We start from the raw sequence: 24,068 nt of genomic DNA on the forward strand, positions 1-24,068 counted from the left end.
CATGGCCCAATAGCGCCTCCTACAAAAATTCAACTTGGCACTATTCACCTGTTTCACCTACTTGTACGAAATTCATTTACGGGCGTGTCAGTGGCAGCGGATTTTGCAACAGGAAATTGTTGTAACTATTATACATTGTCCAATCTGCCCAAAACTTCACATTTGATTGTAGTGCCACATTTAAGTCATCTGCATATGGATATGAAATCATAGTCATAGTGCCACCTACTGAAAACAGGAAGTAACTCTTCCTCAACCAACTCAACCATCTTTTGATTTACATGAAATTTCCATGGTGTGTTTTTGCATTATAAACAGGGACAAATATGACTTCAGTTATATGATTTAGATTGAATGTAAAAACCTATTACATTGTGTTTCGAATATGTTTTTCGATTCTGTGCATGCTGGGTAGAAAACAAATGTGCTGCTTTAATGGACACAGGTGATCCACCCTTTAAGACTGTAAACAGCAATGGGAACAGAGGAGGTTACCCTGAATCAGATTTGTAATTATTACGGCTTTATTAATCATAAGCTAAATTCAAATAGCAGACATTCAGCAACAGTTGAACATTGTAGCAGCGGGAATAGGCGAATTAACAATAAACTGGGTGAACTCCACACCATGCATTTAACTCTTGAGTACAAGGACACCTTTTTAACGAAGTTGAAAAGTTGATCAGTCACTTAGGATAAAACTCAGCCACACTTTGCTTGTAAGAAAACTGTTGTGGGAACTGACACGAGTGGTGCCAGTGATTTGGTGGAAAACCAAAACCTAAATTAAAGAGTGCAGAGAGGCCTGAGAAATGAGCAAACTGCTGGGTAAGAAAACAAACTGAAAGACAAAAACAATTAGTCAAAGAAAAAAAAAGGTGTTTAAGGATATAATGTAGGTCTGTTTTATTATTAATTTAGACAGGTCTGATATTTCATTGCAACAGATGGAATCTTTCACAAGTTCACTTTGTCAACAAGGCATAGCTTTATGAAAAAAAAAAAACTAAAACAAACTTTTATAGTTTTTTCCTCATTTTGCTTCAGAGGTTGATAAAAGAAACCTTACACCTACACACTAAATCAAAAAACCCTTTTCTGTCCGTCACTCAAATTCCAGTTAGAACCTACATGAAGACCAAACAGCGAAAGCCCAGAAGAAAGTTAGCTGGCAACCATGTGACACTGACACCTTCTGCTTTGTTAAAAAGCCCTGACCAAAAACAAACTTAAACCAAATGAACAAAAAATGAAAACAAGATAAAATCAAATGCCACTCCTAATACATGGTGGGTCAAATCCCAAAACCTTTTTAGTTACCTTAACATTGCACCCCAAAATTAGGAGGGGGGATTTGAAAAGCCAAAATGTCCACCCTAAAACAATTGGTCAAATTAAAAAAAAAATATGAATAACCAAATTCTCTCAGCCCACCATTCTGTGGTAATGTGTGGTGTCCTTAAAAGACAGAACAATGGTGAAACCTCGTGTTTGTTGGTTGTTGCTGTTGTGAATGAGAAAATATGCAAAATGTTCAGAGTCCCATATCTTGTCTTGAGCTTGTCAATATTCTGAGTCATGTCCTCAACTCTACACTAAAGCAGACTGAATCAGAGGGGCAACATGTAAAATTCTGTTTTAGTGTGTCCCCCCCACCTTTTGACAGCATTGTGTTTTTGTGTTAAATGTTACAGAGACATTGTCAAAAATGGATGATCTTTTTTTAGACTACACATAGATTTTGCTTAAAGTTGTTATGTTCTATGGGGGAGGGAGGTGAGCAGGAAGCATGGTGTATACTCTGTGTGTGTACTCTGTGTGTATATCAGTGTGTAAAAATACACTTTTATTCAGTTGGTAGGTGTCCCAATGTTATTTGTAGGGCTGTTGTGTTGGAGGGATGTGGGCTGAGGTTGGCCTTCAGGGCAAAGAGTTCAACAAATCCTGCAGGAAGAGGTCTGGGTCTGCGATTTCAGAGAGGAGACCTGGAAAAGAAACCCAACATCAATTTCTTTCTTAACATTCATGCTACATTGCAGGTCAGAACTAAGTTAAGGCAAGAACGTAAAGTCAAGTATTGACCAGTCATAAAGGAAAAAGTAGAGCTGCACCAGAGAAGACCATCCAAGTTCTGCCAGTTGGGTCGTATTCCAAAATTAATTCAGATTTTGAGTAGAATCTTTTTAATAATTGGGCAGTCAAAAAGTTAATCAGGTGTGTATGTACACTGACCTACAACATCAAAGAACTCTGACAAGGACTCAGCAGGCATGAGTTCATCCTGGAAGGCCCTGAGCACGCGCTCTGAGGCCTCATAGATGGGCATGTCGTTGTGACGGACGTATTCTGCCAGTGAGAAGGACCAGCCCCCCTCGGTGTTGCTGGTGGGTACTTTCTGTATGGCCAAAAAGCAGAGAGGATAAAGGTTTTAGTCTGAGTATTATATCAAATAGTAAGATCCAAGAAACAACACTGTGTGACTGTCCCACTGATGACTTTTTTAAATGATGAGCTTCGACTGTCTCTTTTTGTTGTGTATCACCATTTTAAACTAACTTAGATTAAACATGTCTTTATAACTTAACCAAGATTACAAAGATCAGACTTGAATTCCGTTACACTGATCAGTGCCCAACTGCTTAAAGCATGCCAAGAACACAACAGACACACATCGCAGAATATCACTGGTTTGTGGCATCAGTTTGCACAGTAGTTTTGATCTGTAACACATTTACCCTGAACATGTCGTAGACAAGATCCACCAGGCCCCAGAAGAGAAGAGGCGAGCGATAGACTGCATATTCCTTTGGTGCTTTGTCTGTAAGTCTGATAGTATAACAGAGGAAAAGGAACACATTTAAATTGAATTAAAAATGAATTTAGTATGGTTTTCTTGACTTAGAGTTGCTTTAAGTAATCATTGCTATATTAGAAATTATTCAATTTAGGTATAAAAATCATTCAACATAACACTGGTGAAACACTTATTGTCTTTGCTGGCCACCATTAAACCCCACCCATAGAACAAAATTATCATTTGATGTTGCCCAACCTGAGGGGATTTGATATGATAGACAAAGTTTCTGCTTTAACCCTGCATCATCTGTAAAACAGAAAGGGAAAGAAAAGTGAAAAAAGAGTGGAAGTGTCATACTTGTTTGCGCAGACGGCCGAGACCTTGCGGGCATGTGCGGTGACCATGAGTCTTCGTAGGAAGTATATACGTGAACTCCTCCAGCGTTCAGGTGGCATGATGTGCATGGCCAAGATGGTGAAATAGTGTGGTCCTTCAACCTCATATGAGCTCTCTACCCATTTCTCACATGGCTGCTCCTGGAAACTCTGCAGGTTCTTCTCCTCCCGAGACGTAGCCCTTGTACTGCAGTGACAGTTTGCACAGTAAAGTGAGATGAGGGCAGAAAATAAATACCACTAAAATGTTGGTCAAATAGGATGACTCATGGTTTTTGTGTCATCTTTACACCTCATCACTATCCCCTGTGTAGCAGCTGAGCACTGATTGAATGTCTGATGAGTAATTTCTGTGGTCAGACACAATTTTACATCAAAAAGGTACATACGTGTTGAGGACATAGAGCACAGTGTGGATGATGTAGGGGATGAGGTGGATGTTGCTCTCTCGGCCTCCTCCTCCCGTGTCCACACTGAATGACTGCTCAGTAGCAAAGCGGAGGAACAGCAGTTTGGTGTCATGGATGTTGAGTTGGTATGTGGGCTCCCGCTGGCCTGTGCACTCCTGCAGATATGTGTTGTGCCTGTGCAGCAGAGAGAAATCCAGTGAGGGATCATTCATTGTGTGCTTTAGTCAGTGAAATCTTTGTTGACTGTGCGCAAGGTAATGCATGATTTTACCTTGCTAAGCATGTAGCAAAGGCTGATTCTGGCACATGTGGCCCCCACACAGGAAGCAGCCCATTGCACTTGGTGTTGGCGTTCTGGAGAGCAGCACTATCCCACTCCTCTCGCCCACGAGCCAGCCTACCCCAGGGGAAAAACAACATAAAAAGCTCAGATTGCACTAAATGAAACCTGAGTTTAAAGTAGAAAATCTCTTGAATACTCTAACATCAGCAGGTGCATGATAGTGTTTTTTGCTACCTGACAGCTGCCAGATGGCAGTCATAGTGGACTATGTTAAAGTGCGACACAGTGCTGTAGCCCTGCTGCTTGCGAGGTTTGTTCTCGAAGTCCTCCAACGCCACACGCTTCGTGAAAGTGTAAATACCCAGGACTTTGGTTGGCTGTAGGATAATGGACAGATGGAAATGGTGTGATCATCATCAAAGTTACAATAATGAACAAACACAATCCGTTTTAACTAATAACACACAAAATATTGCACTGTTTTTGTTCATGTTAAATACATCATTCAAACATTCATAGTGTAAGATGGAAAAAGTATGTGAACCCCTCGACTTCAACAAAAGCTAATTGGAGTCAGGAGTTAGCACACCTGGAGTCCAATCAATGAAATATGTGTGAAGGTGTGGGTTAGAGCTACTTTGACTTCTAAAAAACACTTTTCTATTCACAAGAAGCATCTGCTGTTGTGAACCATGACTTTCAAAAAAGAGCTCTCAGAAGACCTACAATCAAGAATTGTTGATTTGCATAAAGCTTTATGAAGGGTTACAAAGTAATCTCAAAGAGTTTAGATATTCATCAGTCTACAGCTAGACTAACTGTCTGTAAATGGCGACGATTTAGTACTGTGGCTACTCTCCCTAGAAGTGGGTGCCCTGCCAAGATGACTCCAAAGGCACAATGCAGAATCTTCAGTGAGGTAAAGAAGAACCTTAGTAGTAGTAGTTACTAAATAGTAGAGTACTGAACAGGCAGGGTGTCCATGGCAGGACATCATGGAGGAAGCCACTGTTTGCCAAAGTGCAGATTGACACTCTACAGTGCAATGTTTTATGAACTAATGAAACTAAAGTTGAAATAGTTTGAAAAGAAGAGTGAAGTACGGTGGAGGAAGCATCATGATTTGGGGCTGCTTTGTGTCTTGGGGCCTGGACAGCTTGCCATCATCAAGGGGGTAATGAAATCCCATGTTTATCAAGGAATTCTACAGGCTAAAGTCAGAGTGTCTGTCTGCCAAATGAACTTCAGTAGGACAATGACCCTAAATATTGAAGTAAATCCACTACAGAATGGCTTCAAGAAACTCCACGTTTTGGAGTGGCTCTGTCAGAGGCCAGATTTTAACCCAATTGAGATGTGGTGGAATGACCTCAAGAGAGCTGTACACACCAGGTGTCCAAAGAATATGTCTGAGCTGAAGCAGTTCTGTAAGGAAGACTGGTCTACAATCCCCCCCGAACACTGTACAGGTCTGTTCCACAGCTACCGGAAAAGTGCTTAGTTGAAGTCATTGCTGCCAAAGGAGGTTCAACCAGTTAATAAGTCCAAGGGTTCACTTAATTTTTCCACCAGCACTGCTAATGCCTAATGGGTGTGATTACTAAAGACACGAAAGGTTATCAAACACATTGTGTTCAACAATACTCTTGACTTAGATGAAGAACAGATCACATGTTATGATCAATTCATGAAGAAAACCAAGTAATTCCAAAGAGCTCACATACATTTTCTCGCCACTGTACAAGAAGACTAACAAATAATCATAATCCCTGATGTGTTGTTGTACCTGGAACTTGTAACCTTCTCTACAGATACAGCAGGTCAAGCCCGGCTCCTCTATCAACTCCTCCATTTGCTTCAAGAGTGAGGTCTTAGTCACCACCTGACCCTTCTCATTGGTCTGAAAATGTAAGCAAAAGCAATATAGTAATGGATTGTGTTAATGACGAAGTGAAACAAAGTGGCAGTGGCAGAGTCACAAATAGACTACTTAAACAAAGTAAGGAGAAAAAAGTGTACCGTCATGCCCAATGTTCCCAGGGCCTTCTGCCTCATGGCCATAGCCATCCGCTTCTTCTCAGCTCTGGTCTCCCTGCGCGCTGCTTCAATCTTCAGGTTGACGTCACTGTGCTCCCTCAGGGCTTCTAGAAGGTTCTCTGCCAGAGTGCCAATGCCTTCATCACTGGATACCTGCTCCAGCTTATGCAAGTTGGTTATTGAGTCTGTGCCTATCAGCACCTTAACAGAAGATAAGAAGGCATCAAGTAATGTTAGGTGGGTAGGTTTGTATGTTCATAAAGAATTGTTGATGCTGAGTTTGGAATCTGGGCAAAATATTTTAGTGGCGGATGGTGTAACTCTCCCCCTATGTGTTAGAAACTGTCCTGAGTAATCAGTCCCCAACGTGTGGGTATTACAAAGTTCTGATAGAGTTTTTTATTACAAGTATTTAGTACCTGTGTGGGGGGATGTTGGGTAGCCAAACCACGAAGCAATCTGAGAATAAAGGGTAGAGCTGGTCTAGAGAGGAACTTCTTCCACACATCTGCATCCAGACTAATGAGAGCATTCAGAACAGGAAGAAAATGGTTTAAGCAACCAAGCACAAATATTTATTGTATCAAAAGTTTTGACCAACTATTTTTTAGATATCTGAAACTCTGAGAAACCTACTTTTTGGCATTTGGGATATGTTTCTTCATGTAGTCCAGAGCACTCTGTGTGATTCCCTTTTGGAGAATAAGATCTTTCAGCTGATGGCCGTTGCTGTTATTTTTGATACCAGCAGCAATTTTACAGAAGCAATCCAAAAACACTTTGTCATCTGCACTGTGCTCCTCATCGTACCTTAGAAAACAAAGAAGGAGGTAAGTTTTCAAAAACTTCAATACCCAAACACCCTCTGAAAATATATAGTGCTGTAAAATGAGCAACCGGATTTCCTTGATAACATAACAACGTTTTGTAATGGATGTTTCTATACATTCAAAAATACAAAAATTTAAATATGTGCTCATTTGTAAGCAAATGTTAACTGATGCCCACTTGTCAAAGCTGCAACATGGTTTAAAGCGTTCCACCAAGATCCTCATCTTCTCCAGTTCACCAAAGGATAAGTATGGTATAATGCGCAGCAGACCCTGCAGTACGCTGGGGTTGGAGCGCACAAATGGTGTGTTGATCTGGTCTAACAACATGACCAGCTGATCTTTGTCTCCTGTCAGCAGCAGGTTACCCTTTGAAAGACAAACCAGCCCCAATTTTAAAACAAATAATAATAAGAATTTCAGGTTTTGGCAATATTATGTTGTCTTAATTAATTCTTTACTCAGAGGGTTGAATGTGCTTTACATTCTTACCTTGTCCTCTGAAATCTCAGCATTGGCTTCATCCAGAATGATCTCCATGATGCTCAGAACTTGTTCTGCTATGGAGGCTCCACCACTGTCCTTACTCTCCTGTTCTGCCACTAAAGCCTAGAGTTAGAACAAATTAAAAGTTGCCTGGTTAAGACTCTACTGCAATTTGAATATTGTTTGAATTTTCATCCTCTTCTCCATTAATCAGACTACTCAACACAATATAACGCAGTGCCTGCATTTATCTGGCATCAGAATACTCTGACTGGGAAAATTTCACATGAATGCTCCCATTTCTCACATACTGACTTAAAAGTACATGAACACATTAAATTTGGAAACATTACTTGCCAACTTAGGAAATGGGAATGCAACAAGTCACTGTAACACTCACCAGGTTTAGAGTTCCCAGCATGACGTTAAGTGTGTTCATTTCTGGTTTGACCAGCTGCTGCCTGTTGATCTTCACCTTGACACAGTAACTGAACAACTTCAGTAAAACCTGTGAGTGAGACAGATACACATTTGTCAACTCTACAGTTTAGAAGGTCAGAGAATAAAGATGACTGTAAAGGGCTTTTTGGCAAAAAACCTCCAAAAAAGTTGCCTTACCGTGAGCAGATGTCTTCCTTGTTTGAAATCTTTGATTCCAGACAGCCGGTTAAGCATACACTCAAGTCCTCCACACTGTGCCATGACTCCTGCCATCTTGTACACCTCCTCATCATCCTCCTCCTCATCTGTTAAAAGACAAGGTAAAATATTTTGCTCATTAGAGTGAGATATTGCTTATTCATCTTTTTCACTCTTCCTAGAATGTACTGATTACAGGTGAATGTGAAGACAAAGAAAACATCCAGAACACGTTTAATGGCTCAAGTATTACTGAACAGCATTAATAAATGAGATATTCAGGATGTTCAAAAACAATTAGTTTAAAACACTGTTAACAAACTCCGCTTGACTCCAAATTGTGAACATACAGAATATTAATGGTAAATCAAACCTGTGGTTGAGTCCAGTGACTCTATAAACTCCTCAGTGGCATCTCCTAGCAGACCTCTCATTCGATAGATGATTCTCATTGGCTCACCCTTGAAAAAGAAAGTCAAAAGGCTCTGTGACTAACATTAATCACTTTATTACACTGCTATTTAGAGTAATGTAATCATTTAATGACGATTTAATTACACAATTCCAAATGCTTTTCACAGCATCACCCATTTAATTAGATTCAATTCAATTTGTATATCAAAAATTCATAATATAGATTATCTCAAGGCACTTTACAGGGTAAGGTCGAGATCTACTTTGTTATAACCTTACTTTATTTACTGACAAACTCATGGGACTCTCACCTCATTTGTAGGGCACCACACCTTCTTGTAGACCTCCGCCACTGACAGATCCAAGCTTATGATTTTGTTGTTTACCAGAAGCTAAGAGGATCAGAGTGGCATCAAATCAATTTCTCATTACACATCAGCTTTTAGAATTACATGAGAAACTGAGAAGACTTGAGCATTAAAAATAAACTGTACAAAGAGAATGAAAATAAAAATTAACAAAGAACTAAGTGGCTCAAGTTGAGTCACTTTACCTCCATGCCACTGTCGTCTTCAAGAAGCGCCACCAGGTCACAGTCTTGGCAGATTTTGTTCTTGATGTCCCTCATTAGAGGGCCAATGCCAGGCTCATTGCTGCTGTAGGGGTTTCCTGGCATGCGGCCCTGCAGGAAGTCCTCCTGCTGAGGATCCTTTTCCAGGGTCACAAAGAACTCTGTCACCTCATTCTCCTCCTAGACACAGAGGATGAAACCAAAGTTCTAGATGAAGACAAATTCACAGCTACATTGAATTTAGAGCATTTCAGCATCTAGGATTTTTTAAACGAAATGCATCAGTATAAAGGCAACTTACAGGATAGATGATGCTGCACAGTCTCTCAAAAATGAATACAGGTGTCCTGTAATCATCCAGGTTGTACCGTTTTGCAGTCTCTATGCACACTGCCATGAAGGCTTTGGTTTCAGACTCAGTACCTATGACCAAAACAACAAGATTTTCAAAATTCATGTTTTAAACAAATATACAAGATGCAATGACTTCTGCTGAAAATTTGTGACATGGTTAAATTTCATGTCTGTTGATGTGAATCAGTGCATACCTGTTGTCATGTCCTCCAGCATCTCAAGCAGCATGTCCTGAGTCTCATCGATGAGTTTGGTGCGCTGCACCACCAGCTTCCTCAGACACAGATAACCATTGAGCACTGTGCCGACCAATCTACTTTTGAAATGCCGCTTAATGGACTCTACCTCCACGAAAGAAGATAGCAATCCTGCAGTGGCACCAAAAACACACAAATCATTTAACTATTCAAAAAAGGTATCAAAACAAAATTCAAAAATTAATCAGTCACTATAAATTTTATATTTAATTTTATATTTATTTATGTTAAGACGGAAACTAACATACCAGTCAAGCTCTTGAGGGCGTAGCCTTGCTGCAAGTCTGTGCTCAGTGTAGCTTCCTCCAGAGCCAGCAGATTAGCTATTTCCTAAGTAGAGAGAATTAAAAGAATAATTTTTAATGTCATACTAATATCTCTTACATATTTGTTATCAGTACAGATATCACATTTAAATGCAATAAAATAATTAAAAAAAAATTTCATGTTTTTCACTACATCCAACAAAAGCTATTTTAAGGAAACATGTGGCACATACATCTTTTTATATTCTGAACATTTCTTTTGAACTTCAGAGCATTACCTTGGTGATTAGGTTACCGATGTATGGCAGGACTCCACGAGCAGCCAGGTAAACCTTCCAGTGTGTTGGCTTGATCAGCTTCTGGTACAGGCCCAGGTACTCCACTGCACACTCTCCAGCCACACTCAGCTCATCCAGATAACTGACACAGACATAGAAAGAGAAAGTTTTAGATTTAAACTCTAAGTCAGGTTTACAGCTGGGCTTTAAGTGCTCCAACCAATTTTCATTCTCCTAAACACATTTTCCACCTCTTGGTATTGGCATTTTTTTTAAAATCACGATTATTTTAACAGTTTTTATATTTATGCTCAAGACATTTTCATTGGACAATCAGCTTTATGACAATTTCTGTAACATTTTTCTCGCATTTTGAAATACTTATAACATACTGTGGTATATTTACTATAAATATATATTTCAATTTTCAGAGGAAATCTTATTCTCTTTTTTCCAACAAAATTAGCAGGAATAAGCAGGTTTTTTAAACATGGGTAAGCCTGTTATTAAAAGCCGATTGACCCCTTTTCCCTGCCAGTTGAGTTTTTCTTTCTATTCAGAGTGAGGACACACACAACTGCAAGGAGTGAGCTGGTAGCTGTCATGCAAACCTACAAGCCTGTAAAACTTCGATTGTGTGTTTTAAAAACTTATTTCAGGGTTGCACTCATTCTCCCATCTCCGGGTGCAGTGCTACAGCTGTGTTTCTGGTTTAACAGTACCATGCTGGGCAAGTGAGCACACTCTGTGCGCTCAAAGACGTTAGGAAAAGGGATGAAAATTATTGGGTTCACCCGGTTGTTGTGTTTACATCAATGCCGATCGGAGCCAGAGCTGACAAATACCTGTTTCTACTACAGAGTAATTTGACCCAGGAGTGAGTGGTGATTGTACCATTTTTCATTGCCGAAAAAGACCAGTGTTAGCGGGACTTAACTGTTTTTCTGACCAGTAGAAAGAGGGGTTTACTGTAGTCTAACAATAGTTTCTTTACATTCCTAATATCACATGATGTGGTAATGGATTTTAGTGTTTGAAACTCATACCTGGTGAGCAGATCAAGCACCTGTTGCTTGCGACTGGGGATTGTTGTAAGGGCCTCCACAATAGTGCAAGCTGCCTGTCTGGCTGCCTGAGTGGCAGGTGTGAAAAGGACCTGCAACAAATGTAACAATTTTAATTTTTTTTTCAGAGGATGCATTAATTACTTGATGAAATAACAAGCCAAAGCTAGAATTACTGCCTTATGGGTGTATGCCTCCGCTACTCAGACTAGTCTCAGGTTAGATCCCTGTTTATCCAGAGTCATATAAAATATCAACCGTTTTTGTGAAGTTTTCTTGTAATTGCTGTATGAAGCTATTTTGTAGGTCACAATGACCTTGACCTTTGACCACCAAAATCAAAATCAGTCCCTCCTTGAGTCCAAGTGAATGTTGATTCCAAATTTGAAGAAATTCCCTCATGGCGTTATGGAGATATTGCGTTCACAAAGCCAAAACCACATTTTGTGAGGTCACTCTGACCTTGACCTTTGACCACCAAAGTCTTATCAGTTTGTCTTTGAGTCCAAGGGAACAATTTTGTGAAGTCACTGTGACCTAAACCTTTGACCACCAAAATCTAATCAGTTCATCCTTGAGTCCAAGTGAATTTTGTGGCAAATTTGAAGAAGTTCCGTCAACATGTTACAGTCCACAAGAATGGAATGGCTCTGGCTGTCGCTGGCACGGAGACATACAAAAATAATTTCTTGGTTTTGAAATTGTTACTGGGTCCTCATCTGATTTCTAACAAAAGTGCTCAAGTGACCTCTTGAGACTAAGGAGAACAAGCAGCAACAACAGCAATCAACAATACTGCATTTTAAACATTTTTTATTTTACCTGTCGCAGCCAGTTGTTGTGACTCAGTTTGAGCAGGCGAGGGAAAAGTCCTTCACCTTTTCTGGACCGCATGAACTGCTTCCACTTCCACACATACTTCTCCAGTAGATACTGCTTCCGCAACTCAGCCTTCCCCTGAGGCTTCGACACAGTCTCCTGGCCTGTGGTCACCAGGATAAATTTAACAAGAAAAGCTTATCATTGCAAGTTTTCATTATTTCACTGCAAAAAACAAATGAATAAGAGGACCATCTTGCAACACTAATTAACTGTACATTTGTTCAGACACGGTACTTACATCTTGCTGGGAGACACTTTTTCCAGGCCTCATAAGATGCTTTGGGGTCCTTCTTGAGCCAGAGTTGGGCCTGGGCATGGATTTCATTACTGTAAGGCCTCACTGTGGTCAGGGACTCAGTAGCAGCATCCTTTGAACAAAAGCAAACACACACACTTGTGTAAGTGGTAAATTACAGAGATTGAATATACTGTATGTATAAATATATATACCTTGTTCTTCTTGCTGGTGGGAGCAGGGGGCTTGATCAGCTTCTGAAGGATTCTCAAACACATGAGAGTGATGTTCTCGACCACTACAGGCGTCTTTATATTCACCGACATGAGGAAAAGACTGAGAGCTATGTGAACAAAAAACATGCAGTGCTTTTAGACACAGACCTCAGTTGTGACCAGTGACAATGACATCCTCAACACATTAAAGGCTGTATGACTGCTATGTGAAAACATGGGGAAAAAATCTGAAGAAGAGGTAGTTCCACATAATTTTTCAAGTAGGGAATTGGGGCAACAGTGGACTTTAGGAAATCGAGCTTACCACAACGCAACCGTAACTCCCAGCATCCTCCCTCTTTTGAAATTGAGTCTGTCAGCAGCAGCATCTCATACTGCAAATTGCTAACCTGTTGGGAAAATAAGATGACATGTTGATATCAAAAATCTAAATTCTTCAACAATGTTAAAATGCGTAACCCAGTGGCTCTGCTCTTCAAAAACCAGCTGTTTCTTTCAGTAAGAGAATCACAATGTTTCTTTATATTACTTTCTTCAGCTTATAGTAGAAAATGTAAGATGCCATACCAGGTCAGGATTGGCCCAGTGACCTTTGAGGGCAGCTGACACCTTAGCGATTATGAGGTCATTCATCTGCTGAGTGGCTTCTGGATGATCTCTGAAGCAGGAAAACATAAACGGGAACAAGAGACAGAACAATAAATAATAATCACTTTAATTTGCTGTATCAGCACAGAGTAAAGAGGAAATACATAGAGACTCTTCTTCAACTCTTAGACTTAACTACAATCAGACATGTAAGGGAGGAACATACCTGGTGAGGAGACAGACCAGCTGGCGCACTTCTTCCCTCATGGCTGCTGTACCACGTCGCAAGTTATACTCAAACAGCTCCCGGATGAGCCCCTGGAGGACCAGGATCTGCCGGAGGGCTGGGTTAGTGGCCAGTGCACGGAGCAGTGTGATACAGTGACCTGTGACAGCTGAGGCACAGCCATAGCACTTGGTGGAGGATGTGTGGCCACAACCCAGCACAGACAGGGCACGGTACTGACTGGCAGTGAACGTGGGCTGGTGGCTGCTACTGCTTCGGGATGACTTGGTGGCAGCCTCTCTCTGCTGCAGATCATATTCCAGGAGCTCTTTACGAGATGCAAGCACTTTCTATAAACAAAGAGAAAATGCCAGAGATTCATGTGAGCTGGAAAGGAGTACAAAAAGACAGTTCCAATAAAACTAACTCTTCTTTTTCCTCTCTAACCTGTATGATCTTGGACAGTTCATCAAATGATGTCTTGCAGTCTCCGCTGTACTCTTGAGCCAGCTGCTGAATGTACCTGTTCACATTAGCAGAGGATGTACCAAGTCCTGCACCTGCCCCAGTGTCATCCTGGAGTTAACAAGAAAAAATAAAACAACATCAGTTAAAATTGTAGACTTTGAAAAACAGACAGAAAGATGTTACTTTCTATTGCAGTGTCTTAAAACAGCATTTTATAGAAAACAAAATTGTGCTGTTCTACTGTACTGTACTGCTATGACAGGAATTTGCAATTACTGTAAAATGTTTTTGAAAGAATGATAACATAAATAACCAAGGTACTCAACTGATGCATCTATAGATACAGTACAATACATACAGCACAGTTCACGCTAGCAAATGTGGACCAAGTGGCCTCCTGAGCAGTATTCATGCCTAGTTTCATATCGAACATGTAGGATTAGACCAGAGGTTCTGTTCATGCCCTTTGTGTAACTGACCTGTGGCTTTTCAGGTGCTGCCTCATTGACTTTAGACAGGAGGCTTTCTAACTGGGGTCTGTGTCCCATCAACTGATGGTAGACCCTGTCAGCTTTGTCCAGCAGGGTGTTGATGTTGGTTACAGCCTAGAGTAACAAACACAGGGATTAAATGGAGGCAGAATAAAGATGGAGGCAGAGAGATAGACTCCCGATTTTATTCAGGGAAAATTACTCATGTGCATTACTCTGCAAAAAATTGTGACACTGGCATACATGAAAGCTGATGGTATGGAATAGGAAAACCCCTTTTGACTACTTTCTTTTTCATGCCTTTTCCAACATGTGACTGCTTACCTTTTTCCTGTCTTCCTCATTCTCAATGGGATCCACAGCACAACATGGTTTAGCATAAAGCATGAAGTCAAATCGGGCATATTTGCAGAAACCACAGGCATTGCACAGGAAAGGGTCTTTTTCATCATAGTTGATAGACCTGATAGAAGACAAGCAACAAGTTAAATTACAGACAACTTTAGTGTCTTCTATTATCTTTTTAAAACTGCAAAGGAAATCGGCTGCTCACCTGCACTTGTGGCACTGATACACATTCTCACCGCAGTTGCCACATACCCCAGGGTTTGCGGGCACAGAGGCACTGCAGCGGGGACACTGCAGGGTCTCAGTGGAGGCCTGGTAGTTCTCATAGAAATCAGAGAACTCAATCATCAGGTTGGATGCAACAATGGGTAAGGGAAGGTCGATTTTCACCTCTGTTTGTCCAGGTGTCAGCTGAACTTTCTTGGCTTTGTGCCAACGTGCAGGCCTACAAATACACAGCAAAGTGAATAGTGGCTACTATGTTATCTTAAAACATTACTGTTAAATGAACCAACATGACCACATAACTAGTGGAAAAAAGACCAGCAGGTCTTTGATGAAACATACTTGTTCTTCAGCTCCACGATAGCCTGTACAGTGCGGTTATTGTAATAGAGATTGATGGTGCGGACCATTTTGGTGCGTTTGAGGTCACCGATCTTCACTGTGACTTTGCTGATGGTGTGGCTGCCAATGAGCTTGACAACCTGCTGCGTGGTGGTGTAGCGGGTGTCCACTTTGATAGATGACAGTTTTATATTCTGGAGGACAAATACAAGACACTCAAGACAACTGAAAACAATAATAGATTGTGTTTATGCCAACAGGGCTTACCAATTGATGGGTGTTATGAGTATTCTTGTGACTTTATTCTGTTCACATATTCACTATTTTGCCATGGTTTGCATTAAAATTAACAGTAGTATAGCTACAGAGATGAGCATCCTAAGCCTGCCAAACCTATTGGCTGTTCAAATTACTAATGCAAGATAAAACAGAATCACTTAGCCAGTGTAAAAGTGGTGCAAATTTACAAGTGTGTAAAACCATGCATTAGAATTCTCTTAGTTAAACATCTTGTACTTTTTGGCTACAGATTGTGTCCATGAATTGCAGTTGTGTTGCACATACCGAGAAGGGAACTTCTGGATTGTTGCACACCAAGCAGGGGTCACTTTCCAAGTAAAAACCATCAAACTCCACTAAACCCGACAGAGTGCTACAGGAGAGAACACAAAAGATCTATGTAGATAATGCTCACTACTTGAAATTGCATTCTCCATGGCACATTTTCATTGCATGTTTGTGAAGACATACTTGTAGATGTTGGAGTTAGGATGATTTGTCAGGATATGGTTCTGCGCCCTCAGAATTTCCACAGCTTTCTGAGAATACTCCTTCAGCTGGAACAGTAAATTGAAAAATTAAAACAATTTCAGAGACTTCTGAGCATTATCATTACAAGACTGCTTTCTACTGAATGCTGAAAAAAACATTCCCCAATAGTAACTTTTATCAATACATTATGCACACTAATGTGAGAACTAAAAATATATCGAAGAGCAGCCATTAGGATGAGATTTAACAGCTAAACAAGGATTTAAAATCCCACATTAGGCTTGCAAATTTCACAGTCAAACAAAGTACAAAGAAAAGATATATAATTCCTTAGTAAGGTGTATTTGATCTGATTACAGAGCAATTACTATGCTAAAATCAGTACAACCATAGCTTTTGAGGACTACTAACTAACCTTTTTCTCTGTCTGAGGAGTCTTGAGGGAGAAGTATCCGAGCAGATCGACGAACTGGGCAGCTTTGCGGCCATATGCAGGGAGCTCAGGCCAGATGGCCCAAGTCAGTTCCAGCAGCAGCTCCTGCTGAGATTTATTGGAGTTCCTGCAGAGGGATTCAGATGTTAGTGAATAACCCAGGTTATGATTTCACCATTTACTCATTTAGTAATGTCTTTTAATCACAAACTGACTCCTGCTATGGGCGCTACAACTTTTTGTATTATGTTTAAGCTAGTCTACACTGAAGATAAAACATTAAACATTAAAGCAGTACCTGTAGATATGAAGTGCCAAGCAGTGGGCTTGCCAGCGCACAGCAGATGAGTTTGACTCCAGCAGGAAGCAGCGCAAAAACTGGATGAGTGTCTCCTTGTCAGCAAACTTGTTAAGTTGACTGACCAGACCCATACACAACTGATCCTCCTGGCTGCCTACTCCATCACCTGTGGTCAGTCCACAAAGATACAACACAATGAGGACATTAGCATGTATTATCCATTTTAATACCCATATGCCCTGTTCAGGTTTATTGGATGGCTTGAGTCTATTCCAGCATTCAGTGTGTGTCATCTAAACAAGCAGCATGAGTATGAAGTGAGAAAGACTGTGGCACCACCTCACCCTCTTTGTCTTTCTCTTTGTCCTCTTTTTTGCTCTTTTTACTGGAGGACTTGCTCTGAGAGGACTGGGAAGTTCCTGTCTGTCCAGAACTACCAGAGCCTCCTCCTGAGAATGATGAAGAGGAGGAGGTGGCTAGCACCTTACTGCCACACAGGGCACAGGAGAGCAGTTGCAGCAGTACTGGGGAAACGCCTTCATCTACAAGGAAGCTGACCTGGAGCAGGAAGTATAAGACAGCTGGACAGAGAAGAGAATAACAGATAATAACAGATGACAGGAAAGAAAAGACACACAATGTTAACAGTACTGGTCTTCAAAGTTTGTTTGGTTCCAGTTACAAAAACTGATCTGAAACAACTTACAATCATCCTTCATGCAGAATTTCTGCCAGTTGATTGTCCTCTGAGTGGCAATCTCAGCACAAGCTTTTAGATGTTCCATCTGAGAGACAAATTACACATAAGCACAGGGCATTATAAAAATATCAGTCCTTACAGCAGCATACAGCAGTATCACAGATCAGAAAAGGGGAGGATTAACAATAGTTTAGCAGATGGGAGTTATAGAATACATAAACAGAATATGATATCTTAAGGAAGGAGTCTGAAATTTATATATTTTATAGCCCATACACAGCATATAAAAGCAGCTCTGTATAAGTAGTCTTAACAACTGTCCAGAAGACACTCACCAGATTGATGAGTGTGTCATACTGTAGAGCTGAACCAGACGTGGCTGTGACCACGCCGGCCCGGAGGAAGATGCCCTGCTCCTCCAGAAGCTTCTTGATGCTGCGTACATGGGAGTCAAGAGTGTGCAGATCCCGCAGCTGACGATATTTTTCCTTGGAGCCGCAGATAAACAGCAACAGCTTTCTCACTTGCCTCCTGACAAATGGAGTCTGCTGGATCATCAGATACTGAGAAAAAAGGGACAGAAAATTAAGGCTTGTTAATTTCTTATCCAAGGATAGACACTGAAAAGGAAACTCATACAAGTAATACATTCAATAGCTTACTTCAGACAGATAGTAGAACCAAGAATGGTCAAAGACAGGGGGTGAGATACGAGGGTTGGTGTCAGCAATCTTCTTGATCTGATATGGCAGCCGCAGCACCATTTCAGTCAACAGCTGAGAGTAGGCTTCAAACACATCAGCAGCATGCCCCTGATGCCAGGAATAACACAGTGAGTTCACATCAATATTACTTACAAATCAATAAGTAATCGCAATAAAGAGGTTTCCTGTTATCTGACACCTTGACATATTGACGTAGGAAGAAAGGGCTCATGTCTGGAGGAGAGGAGGCTGTGTGTGGGCGGAGGAGCTGGCTGGTGGTCACAGGCTCCTCTTCACCCTGTTGGCTCTTCCAAAACTCTAGGAGTGACTTAAGTACATGGAGACAGTAGTCAATGGCACCCAGGCTAAGCAAGGCAGTTGCTGTGGCGTTGGAAATCAGGGAGGATGACTGGAAGAGAGAAGTGCAACCAGAATTAGTAAGTAAAAGTCCCAACAACTTAATTTTAAATACCCATGAAAGTGTGTTCACTAGGCTGCACAAATTCTGTCACAAAGAAAATTACTTTTCACTAATGCAACCTGCAACTGCATACTGTAGGTACTTTAAGGTTGCTTGAGGAAACACCACCTGACTTAACAAACACACGTAACTATCTTTTTTTCTTTTCTTTTGGGCTGGTGTCAAAAAACCTGACTGGTGTCCACATCATGCAGTGTTTTTTCACCTACAAAAATGTTATAGTTTGTCTTGAAACTTCTGCCTAAAATAACATATTTCATTACACTTTAATCAAATCTGACATTAAGAAAAGAAACAGGGAGTGCCCCAGTAGCGCACTTGGTAGAGCGCATAACAAGAAAGGCTCAGTCCTAACCACAGGGGTCCTGGTAAAAAAATGCAACCCATCTCCTTTGCTGCATATAATCCCCCTCTGTCTCCCTGACTTTCCTGTCTGTCTCTAACTGTGTCAAATTGAAGGCAAAAATGCCTAAAAAACTACTTAAAAAAATAAAAAACAGGATGTACCTCAGAAGATGATTTAGATCCAGACTTGGTTCGAGACATAAAGACACTGAGCAGTCTCATGATGACCAGGTGAACTTCATTGATGGAGCTTCGCTCATTCTTCTTTGACACGTCCTGGAGAGGAATAACATGGATTCAGTAAAACAATGACACATTAACCCTGATTCATCACAAAAAGACTATGGTTACCTTCTTGTGCATTCCAAGCTCGGCAATGAGCTGTGAAAGCAAGTCATCCAAGGCACCCTTATCTTTTTCATCCTCGCCATCCAGGTCAGAGGTCAACATGAGGATAACCTGCATGTAAGGGATGGCTTGGACTCCACCCACATTGTGGAGCTGAGAAAGATGCTGAAGCAAGCGCTCAAGGAGCATAAGACGAACCATGTGCAGCCTAACAACAAACACAAAATTAAAAAAAAGTAAAAACATTTTACTTCTAATACTGAGTCGACCACATTGAGCTGATACCCATGGATGGTAGAGAGAAAGTCTCTTAACATTTATGAGGGCGAAAGGTTTGCAGTCAGCTGAGCTGAACCTTTCCTAATTATTATAAACTCCTCATCCATGTTCACAATGCCTGACCTGTTACTTGTGTGGATGTCTCCCTCAGTCTCTCCTTCTCCCTCTGAGCCTTCACCCTCCTGCTGGGCTGTGGTGGTACTGATGGCTCCAGTGCTGGAACTCACACTGCCTGGACCTGCAGGGTGGCCCTCCACTGCTGTGTCCCCATATGCACTGCTGCGTCCTGACACTGCACACATACATGCACAAATGCAACTAAGTAAACTAGAAACATGGTAACATATTAAGGTTCTATTTCAAAATGAAAACGTGAGCTTTTTTTTTTTACACTGACACCCTTTTCTTGGGGTGAATTAGTGACACATTATGGGAATATAATAATAACCTCCCCTGAGGCATGAGGAAAGGGAAGAGTGGGCAAGGTACCATGATTGATGATCTGTAAACTAAAACTACTGTATTAAGAGAGTTGTTAGAGATTAGTTTAATCAATTAATCAACAGTTTAAAAAAAGAGTGAAACGTTCAATACACCTTAAGCTGTCTGAAAATCAGTCTTCAAACATATCACAGACTGATATCTATATACACTGTGTGCACAATTATTAGGCAAGTGAGTATTCAAGGTGTGCAGAATTATTAGGCAGCTTCTTTGCCTCAGGCAAAATGGGCCAAAAAAAGAGATAGAAATTGTAAAATGCCTTTCAGAGGGATGCAAGACTCTTGAAATAGCTAAGTTATTGAGGTGTGATCACTGAGCCAAATGTTTCATTGCAAATAGTCAACATGGTTGTAAAACACGGGTGGAGAAGAAAAGACGCAAATTAACTGCAAAAGACATGAGAAGAATTAAACATGAAGCTACCAGGAACCCATTAACCTCCAGTGCCACCACATTCCGGAACTGCAGCCTACCTGGCATGTACAGAAGTACAAGGTGTTCAGTGCTCAGAGATATGGGCAAGGTAAGGAAGGCTGAAACTGGACCAACATTGAACAAGACTCACAAACTGAAACATTTAGATTGGGCCAAGAAATATCTGAAGACAGATTTTTCAATGGTTTTATGGACAGATGAAATGAGTGACTCTTGAGGGAGCAGATGGATGGGCCTGTGGATGGATCACTAATGGACATACAGCACCACTTCGAATCAGACATCAGCAAGGTGGAGGAGGGGTACTGGTATGGGCTGTTATTATTAACTATGAGCTAGTTGGACCTTTTCTGGTTGAAGATGGACTTAAAGTTAACTCCCAATCTAACTGCCAGTTTCTAGAAGATACTTTCTTCAAGCAGTGGTACAGGAAGAAGTCTGCATCATTCAAGAAGGCCACGATTTCTATGCATGACAATGCCCCATTACTTGCATTCAAGTACTCCACTGCTTGGCTAGCCAGCAAAGGCCTCAAAGACGACAGAATAATGACATGGTCCCCTTCCTCACCTGACTTAAACCCTATTGAGAACTTGTGGGCCCTTCTTAAATGTGAGATTTACAGTGGTGGAAGACAATACACCTCTTTGAACAGCATTTAGGAGGCTGAAAAGTTGATCGTTAACAGATCAAGAAACTGAGACTCCATGGATGGAAGACTCATGACAGTTATTGAAAAGAAGGGTGGCTATATTAGTCATTGAATATTTCTGAAATGCCAAAAGTGTTTATTTGTTCATTTTTAGTTGTTCTGTTTGTCATACTTAAAAAAAATAGTCTTTCATTTAGTTGTGTAATAATTGTGCACACTCATATTTGCCTAATAATTGTGCACACATATATTCCCATGAGAAAGCCAAAACTCACTGTTTCCTTTGTTAAACATTTAGATTTGAGATTTATTGACATTTGGATCGACCGAGAGCACTGTATTTGTTCAACAATAAAATTAATCCTCAGGAATACAATTTCCCTAATAATTGTGCACACAGTGTATTTTATAGATACTTTATACTGTCAATTCAGACAAGCATATATGTATAACATTTTGAATATAAGTCTTGCTTTAAAAAACTCAGTATCTTGAATTTGGTTGTGTTCAGGGTCAGTGTTGTTTTTCCTGAAATCACCCACCACTGTGTTCCCCTGCTACAGAGTCGATTGCAGAACCTCCACTCTCTGAGCCCACACTGCCTCCATGCTCAGCTGGGGAGGTCCGCAGCGTGGAGCCATCAGTAGCAGCTGTGCTGCCCTCATCATCTGATGCTGGGGCTGAAATCATAGCAATAGCTGTAACAGTAAATACACCGCGGTCATCTGGCCAGGATACATGATCTTAGTTCACACTTGTGCACTAACAATAGAGAAAAAACATACAGTACATTCAAACCACGTTAACCTGCTAGTATTGGCTGTTCAATCTATTGTGGCAATTGTCATATAAAATGGTAAAGGTTAACTCGACAGTGAGTTGCCATCTTACAGCTACTTGAGAAACTCTGACTGACTGCAGAGGAAAAATGACTGCTTTCATTTCAAAATCATGAACTAAGACCACAAGCTGTGAAGCAGATTAGGTTATGAGGTTTAAGGTGGGATATGATTAATGGTCATGCACATACTGTTAGATCTTGGCAATTTCAACATAAAATTCCATCTTGTGTGTCTTGTGTGATCTGTGACCTTAGGTATAAAAATCATCACATACTATCATTGAAGTGGTCTTATTACCTGATGCAGTGGTGTCTGAAAGGGTGCCAGCATCTAGTGAAGAGGAGCTTGGGGCTTGGCCAGACAGGCCAAGGCTCTGAAGGCCAAGGGCACTGCTGCTACTGCCTAAAAGTGGCAAAAAGTACAAACACTAAACCAATATATTGATCTCCAAAGCAATCTTTCACCTAATTTGAGGTACGAGATAAAAAATACCAAAAAGGTTGCTATCTAAAGAGAAGCACTAAACTTTGCATGATAGAAATTCAAGTAACATCATTCCTTGAAAATTTAAGTTTGCAAGTATTTTTATTCAGTTGCAGGAAGGTTTCAATAATTTCAGTTTCAGTTGTGTGGAAAGTGTTACAGCTATAGGAAACTCCAAACTATAAAACTATAACTATACAACTAAAATGTGTTAATTGTTATCTTCTAGAATTACTATCAACTGCTCAGCACTTCCCTGCTGGACCTATTCTGGGCATTTTTAGTGTTCATTTTATTCTTGGTGTCTGCCAACATATATTTTCATGCTTCAGTGTTCCAAAAAGGCAGAAGAAATAATTTCTTTCAAAAAAGACATCATTTATTATGTACTGTATTTACCTTTGGTGTGAATAGTGTACACAGAAGGTGAATACCCCAAGCTTGCTGCAAATATCATGGCAACTACATGTTCCGCTTAACTCAGTGGTTAAATTGAGGATAATTTATCCGAGCTAATAATGTTTAGCGTGTCAATATTGACAAATGTTAAAGCATTTATATCTTTGCTACGCTGCCTCTCACTTACGTGATCAGGTCACCGGTGGCCAGGTTAAAAATCACAGTAATACAATAATAATGCAGACTTACAGGCTGTGAGCCTGAGTGCCCCGTTCGGCCTCATTACAGAAATAACTGTTGTGAAAATTAAGTGTCGAACTGTGCATGGTTTCTGAAGTCCTTGAAGTGCTGGGCTCAGGGTAAAATGTTTGGAGCAGTAGAAGGAGCCCTGGAAAAAATGAAGTAGATTTCTCCAGGAATTTGAGAACACAATGTCTTTTCGGCATGGCTACAAAACTAAGGAAAACTCTGCATTATAAGTAGTTATGTGTTGTGTAAGGGCATGCCAAGCTTGCAGGGGGTGTCCAGCTTGCAGAGGGGCAGCACCAAGAGATGAATTGATGTCAATAGGTCCAGGAAGTAAGGTTCTGGACCCCCAACGAGGCGTTTCATACAAAGGAGAAAATTGGGTTTTGCCCTGACAGAGTTGCTCCCTTTGGTGGGAACTTTAAGCCTTGCGGCTCTGTAGACCATTTACATACACAAAAACCTATATAACACACTATAAAAAAAAACTCAGAAAAGCATAAAAGGTCCTCTTTAAGTTAATTTTTAAGTTTAGACTTTTGAAGTAGCTGAGAAATGATTCATCACAGATTGAGAGAGCTTCCAAATGTGAAGTGGGAGTCCCAGAGAGGCTGGGTTACCACAGAATTATTTCTTTATTTTGTAAGTTCTGGCTACTTACCTTGTTGATCCTGCTGAAGGCTGAGAGCGATGGCCAGCTCTACCATAGTTTCATCATCTGCATCAGGAGGGATGTCCAGCATGGGTGGGAAACCCTCGGCTCCAGCAAGCAGAGCTTCAAGGGGAGATGGATTTCCATTGTTGACATTCTCTGCTGTCTCCAGGACCATTGACTCAGACTTAAGAGACAGAAAATAATAAAAGTGTGGTATTTAATTCTGCAACACGCATTTTAACAGAAAAAACGTGTAACTAAGATTTATATAGGACAAACTGATATGCCAGAGAAAAAGAACAAGGTTCATTATCAGCAGCTGTTCCATTCCTCCTTGTTTGGTGAGTTCATTAATAGTCTATATGATG

General features: G+C 40.7%; 1 protein-coding gene across 9 annotated transcripts in view; it reads right to left on the bottom strand.

Moving 5' to 3' along the window:
• Nucleotides 1-501: 501 nt before the first annotated feature.
• The window catches only part of ubr4 (ubiquitin protein ligase E3 component n-recognin 4), a 60,243-nt gene continuing 36,676 nt past the window's right edge, over nucleotides 502-24,068 (bottom strand). For 6 of the 9 annotated variants that reach the window (XM_071475716.1, XM_071475713.1, XM_071475710.1 and 3 more), the window contains 49 exons: nucleotides 23,707-23,884; nucleotides 22,215-22,319; nucleotides 21,618-21,773; nucleotides 19,608-19,776; nucleotides 19,209-19,413; nucleotides 19,020-19,133; nucleotides 18,231-18,440; nucleotides 17,990-18,139; nucleotides 17,663-17,890; nucleotides 17,334-17,412; nucleotides 16,972-17,208; nucleotides 16,625-16,793; nucleotides 16,309-16,453; nucleotides 15,873-15,958; nucleotides 15,687-15,774; nucleotides 15,123-15,316; nucleotides 14,761-15,000; nucleotides 14,532-14,670; nucleotides 14,196-14,321; nucleotides 13,696-13,824; nucleotides 13,249-13,598; nucleotides 13,002-13,092; nucleotides 12,739-12,823; nucleotides 12,414-12,541; nucleotides 12,202-12,331; nucleotides 11,904-12,064; nucleotides 11,064-11,173; nucleotides 10,018-10,159; nucleotides 9,722-9,803; nucleotides 9,411-9,584; nucleotides 9,164-9,285; nucleotides 8,845-9,042; nucleotides 8,603-8,683; nucleotides 8,251-8,338; nucleotides 7,857-7,984; nucleotides 7,639-7,746; nucleotides 7,245-7,361; nucleotides 6,931-7,121; nucleotides 6,559-6,732; nucleotides 6,342-6,441; nucleotides 5,905-6,123; nucleotides 5,672-5,785; nucleotides 4,120-4,262; nucleotides 3,874-3,999; nucleotides 3,582-3,776; nucleotides 3,155-3,379; nucleotides 2,736-2,826; nucleotides 2,233-2,395; nucleotides 502-1,985 (listed from right to left, as the gene is read on the bottom strand). In XM_071475716.1, coding sequence (XP_071331817.1) covers nucleotides 1,921-1,985; nucleotides 2,233-2,395; nucleotides 2,736-2,826; nucleotides 3,155-3,379; nucleotides 3,582-3,776; nucleotides 3,874-3,999; nucleotides 4,120-4,262; nucleotides 5,672-5,785; nucleotides 5,905-6,123; nucleotides 6,342-6,441; nucleotides 6,559-6,732; nucleotides 6,931-7,121; nucleotides 7,245-7,361; nucleotides 7,639-7,746; nucleotides 7,857-7,984; nucleotides 8,251-8,338; nucleotides 8,603-8,683; nucleotides 8,845-9,042; nucleotides 9,164-9,285; nucleotides 9,411-9,584; nucleotides 9,722-9,803; nucleotides 10,018-10,159; nucleotides 11,064-11,173; nucleotides 11,904-12,064; nucleotides 12,202-12,331; nucleotides 12,414-12,541; nucleotides 12,739-12,823; nucleotides 13,002-13,092; nucleotides 13,249-13,598; nucleotides 13,696-13,824; nucleotides 14,196-14,321; nucleotides 14,532-14,670; nucleotides 14,761-15,000; nucleotides 15,123-15,316; nucleotides 15,687-15,774; nucleotides 15,873-15,958; nucleotides 16,309-16,453; nucleotides 16,625-16,793; nucleotides 16,972-17,208; nucleotides 17,334-17,412; nucleotides 17,663-17,890; nucleotides 17,990-18,139; nucleotides 18,231-18,440; nucleotides 19,020-19,133; nucleotides 19,209-19,413; nucleotides 19,608-19,776; nucleotides 21,618-21,773; nucleotides 22,215-22,319; nucleotides 23,707-23,884 — 7,248 coding nt within the window. In that variant the 3' untranslated portion in view covers nucleotides 502-1,920. The remainder of the gene's footprint in view (nucleotides 1,986-2,232; nucleotides 2,396-2,735; nucleotides 2,827-3,154; nucleotides 3,380-3,581; nucleotides 3,777-3,873; nucleotides 4,000-4,119; nucleotides 4,263-5,671; nucleotides 5,786-5,904; nucleotides 6,124-6,341; nucleotides 6,442-6,558; nucleotides 6,733-6,930; nucleotides 7,122-7,244; nucleotides 7,362-7,638; nucleotides 7,747-7,856; nucleotides 7,985-8,250; nucleotides 8,339-8,602; nucleotides 8,684-8,844; nucleotides 9,043-9,163; nucleotides 9,286-9,410; nucleotides 9,585-9,721; nucleotides 9,804-10,017; nucleotides 10,160-11,063; nucleotides 11,174-11,903; nucleotides 12,065-12,201; nucleotides 12,332-12,413; nucleotides 12,542-12,738; nucleotides 12,824-13,001; nucleotides 13,093-13,248; nucleotides 13,599-13,695; nucleotides 13,825-14,195; nucleotides 14,322-14,531; nucleotides 14,671-14,760; nucleotides 15,001-15,122; nucleotides 15,317-15,686; nucleotides 15,775-15,872; nucleotides 15,959-16,308; nucleotides 16,454-16,624; nucleotides 16,794-16,971; nucleotides 17,209-17,333; nucleotides 17,413-17,662; nucleotides 17,891-17,989; nucleotides 18,140-18,230; nucleotides 18,441-19,019; nucleotides 19,134-19,208; nucleotides 19,414-19,607; nucleotides 19,777-21,617; nucleotides 21,774-22,214; nucleotides 22,320-23,706; nucleotides 23,885-24,068) is intronic. The other 3 variants (XM_071475717.1, XM_071475715.1, XM_071475711.1) reach the window with 1 other exon arrangement.

The sequence above is a fragment of the Trachinotus anak genome, unplaced genomic scaffold (genome assembly GCF_046630095.1).
Source record: "Trachinotus anak isolate AG129_WGS33_773 ecotype Australia unplaced genomic scaffold, CSIRO_AGI_Tana_v1 ptg000004l, whole genome shotgun sequence".
Classification (NCBI taxonomy): Eukaryota; Metazoa; Chordata; class Actinopteri; order Carangiformes; family Carangidae; genus Trachinotus; species Trachinotus anak.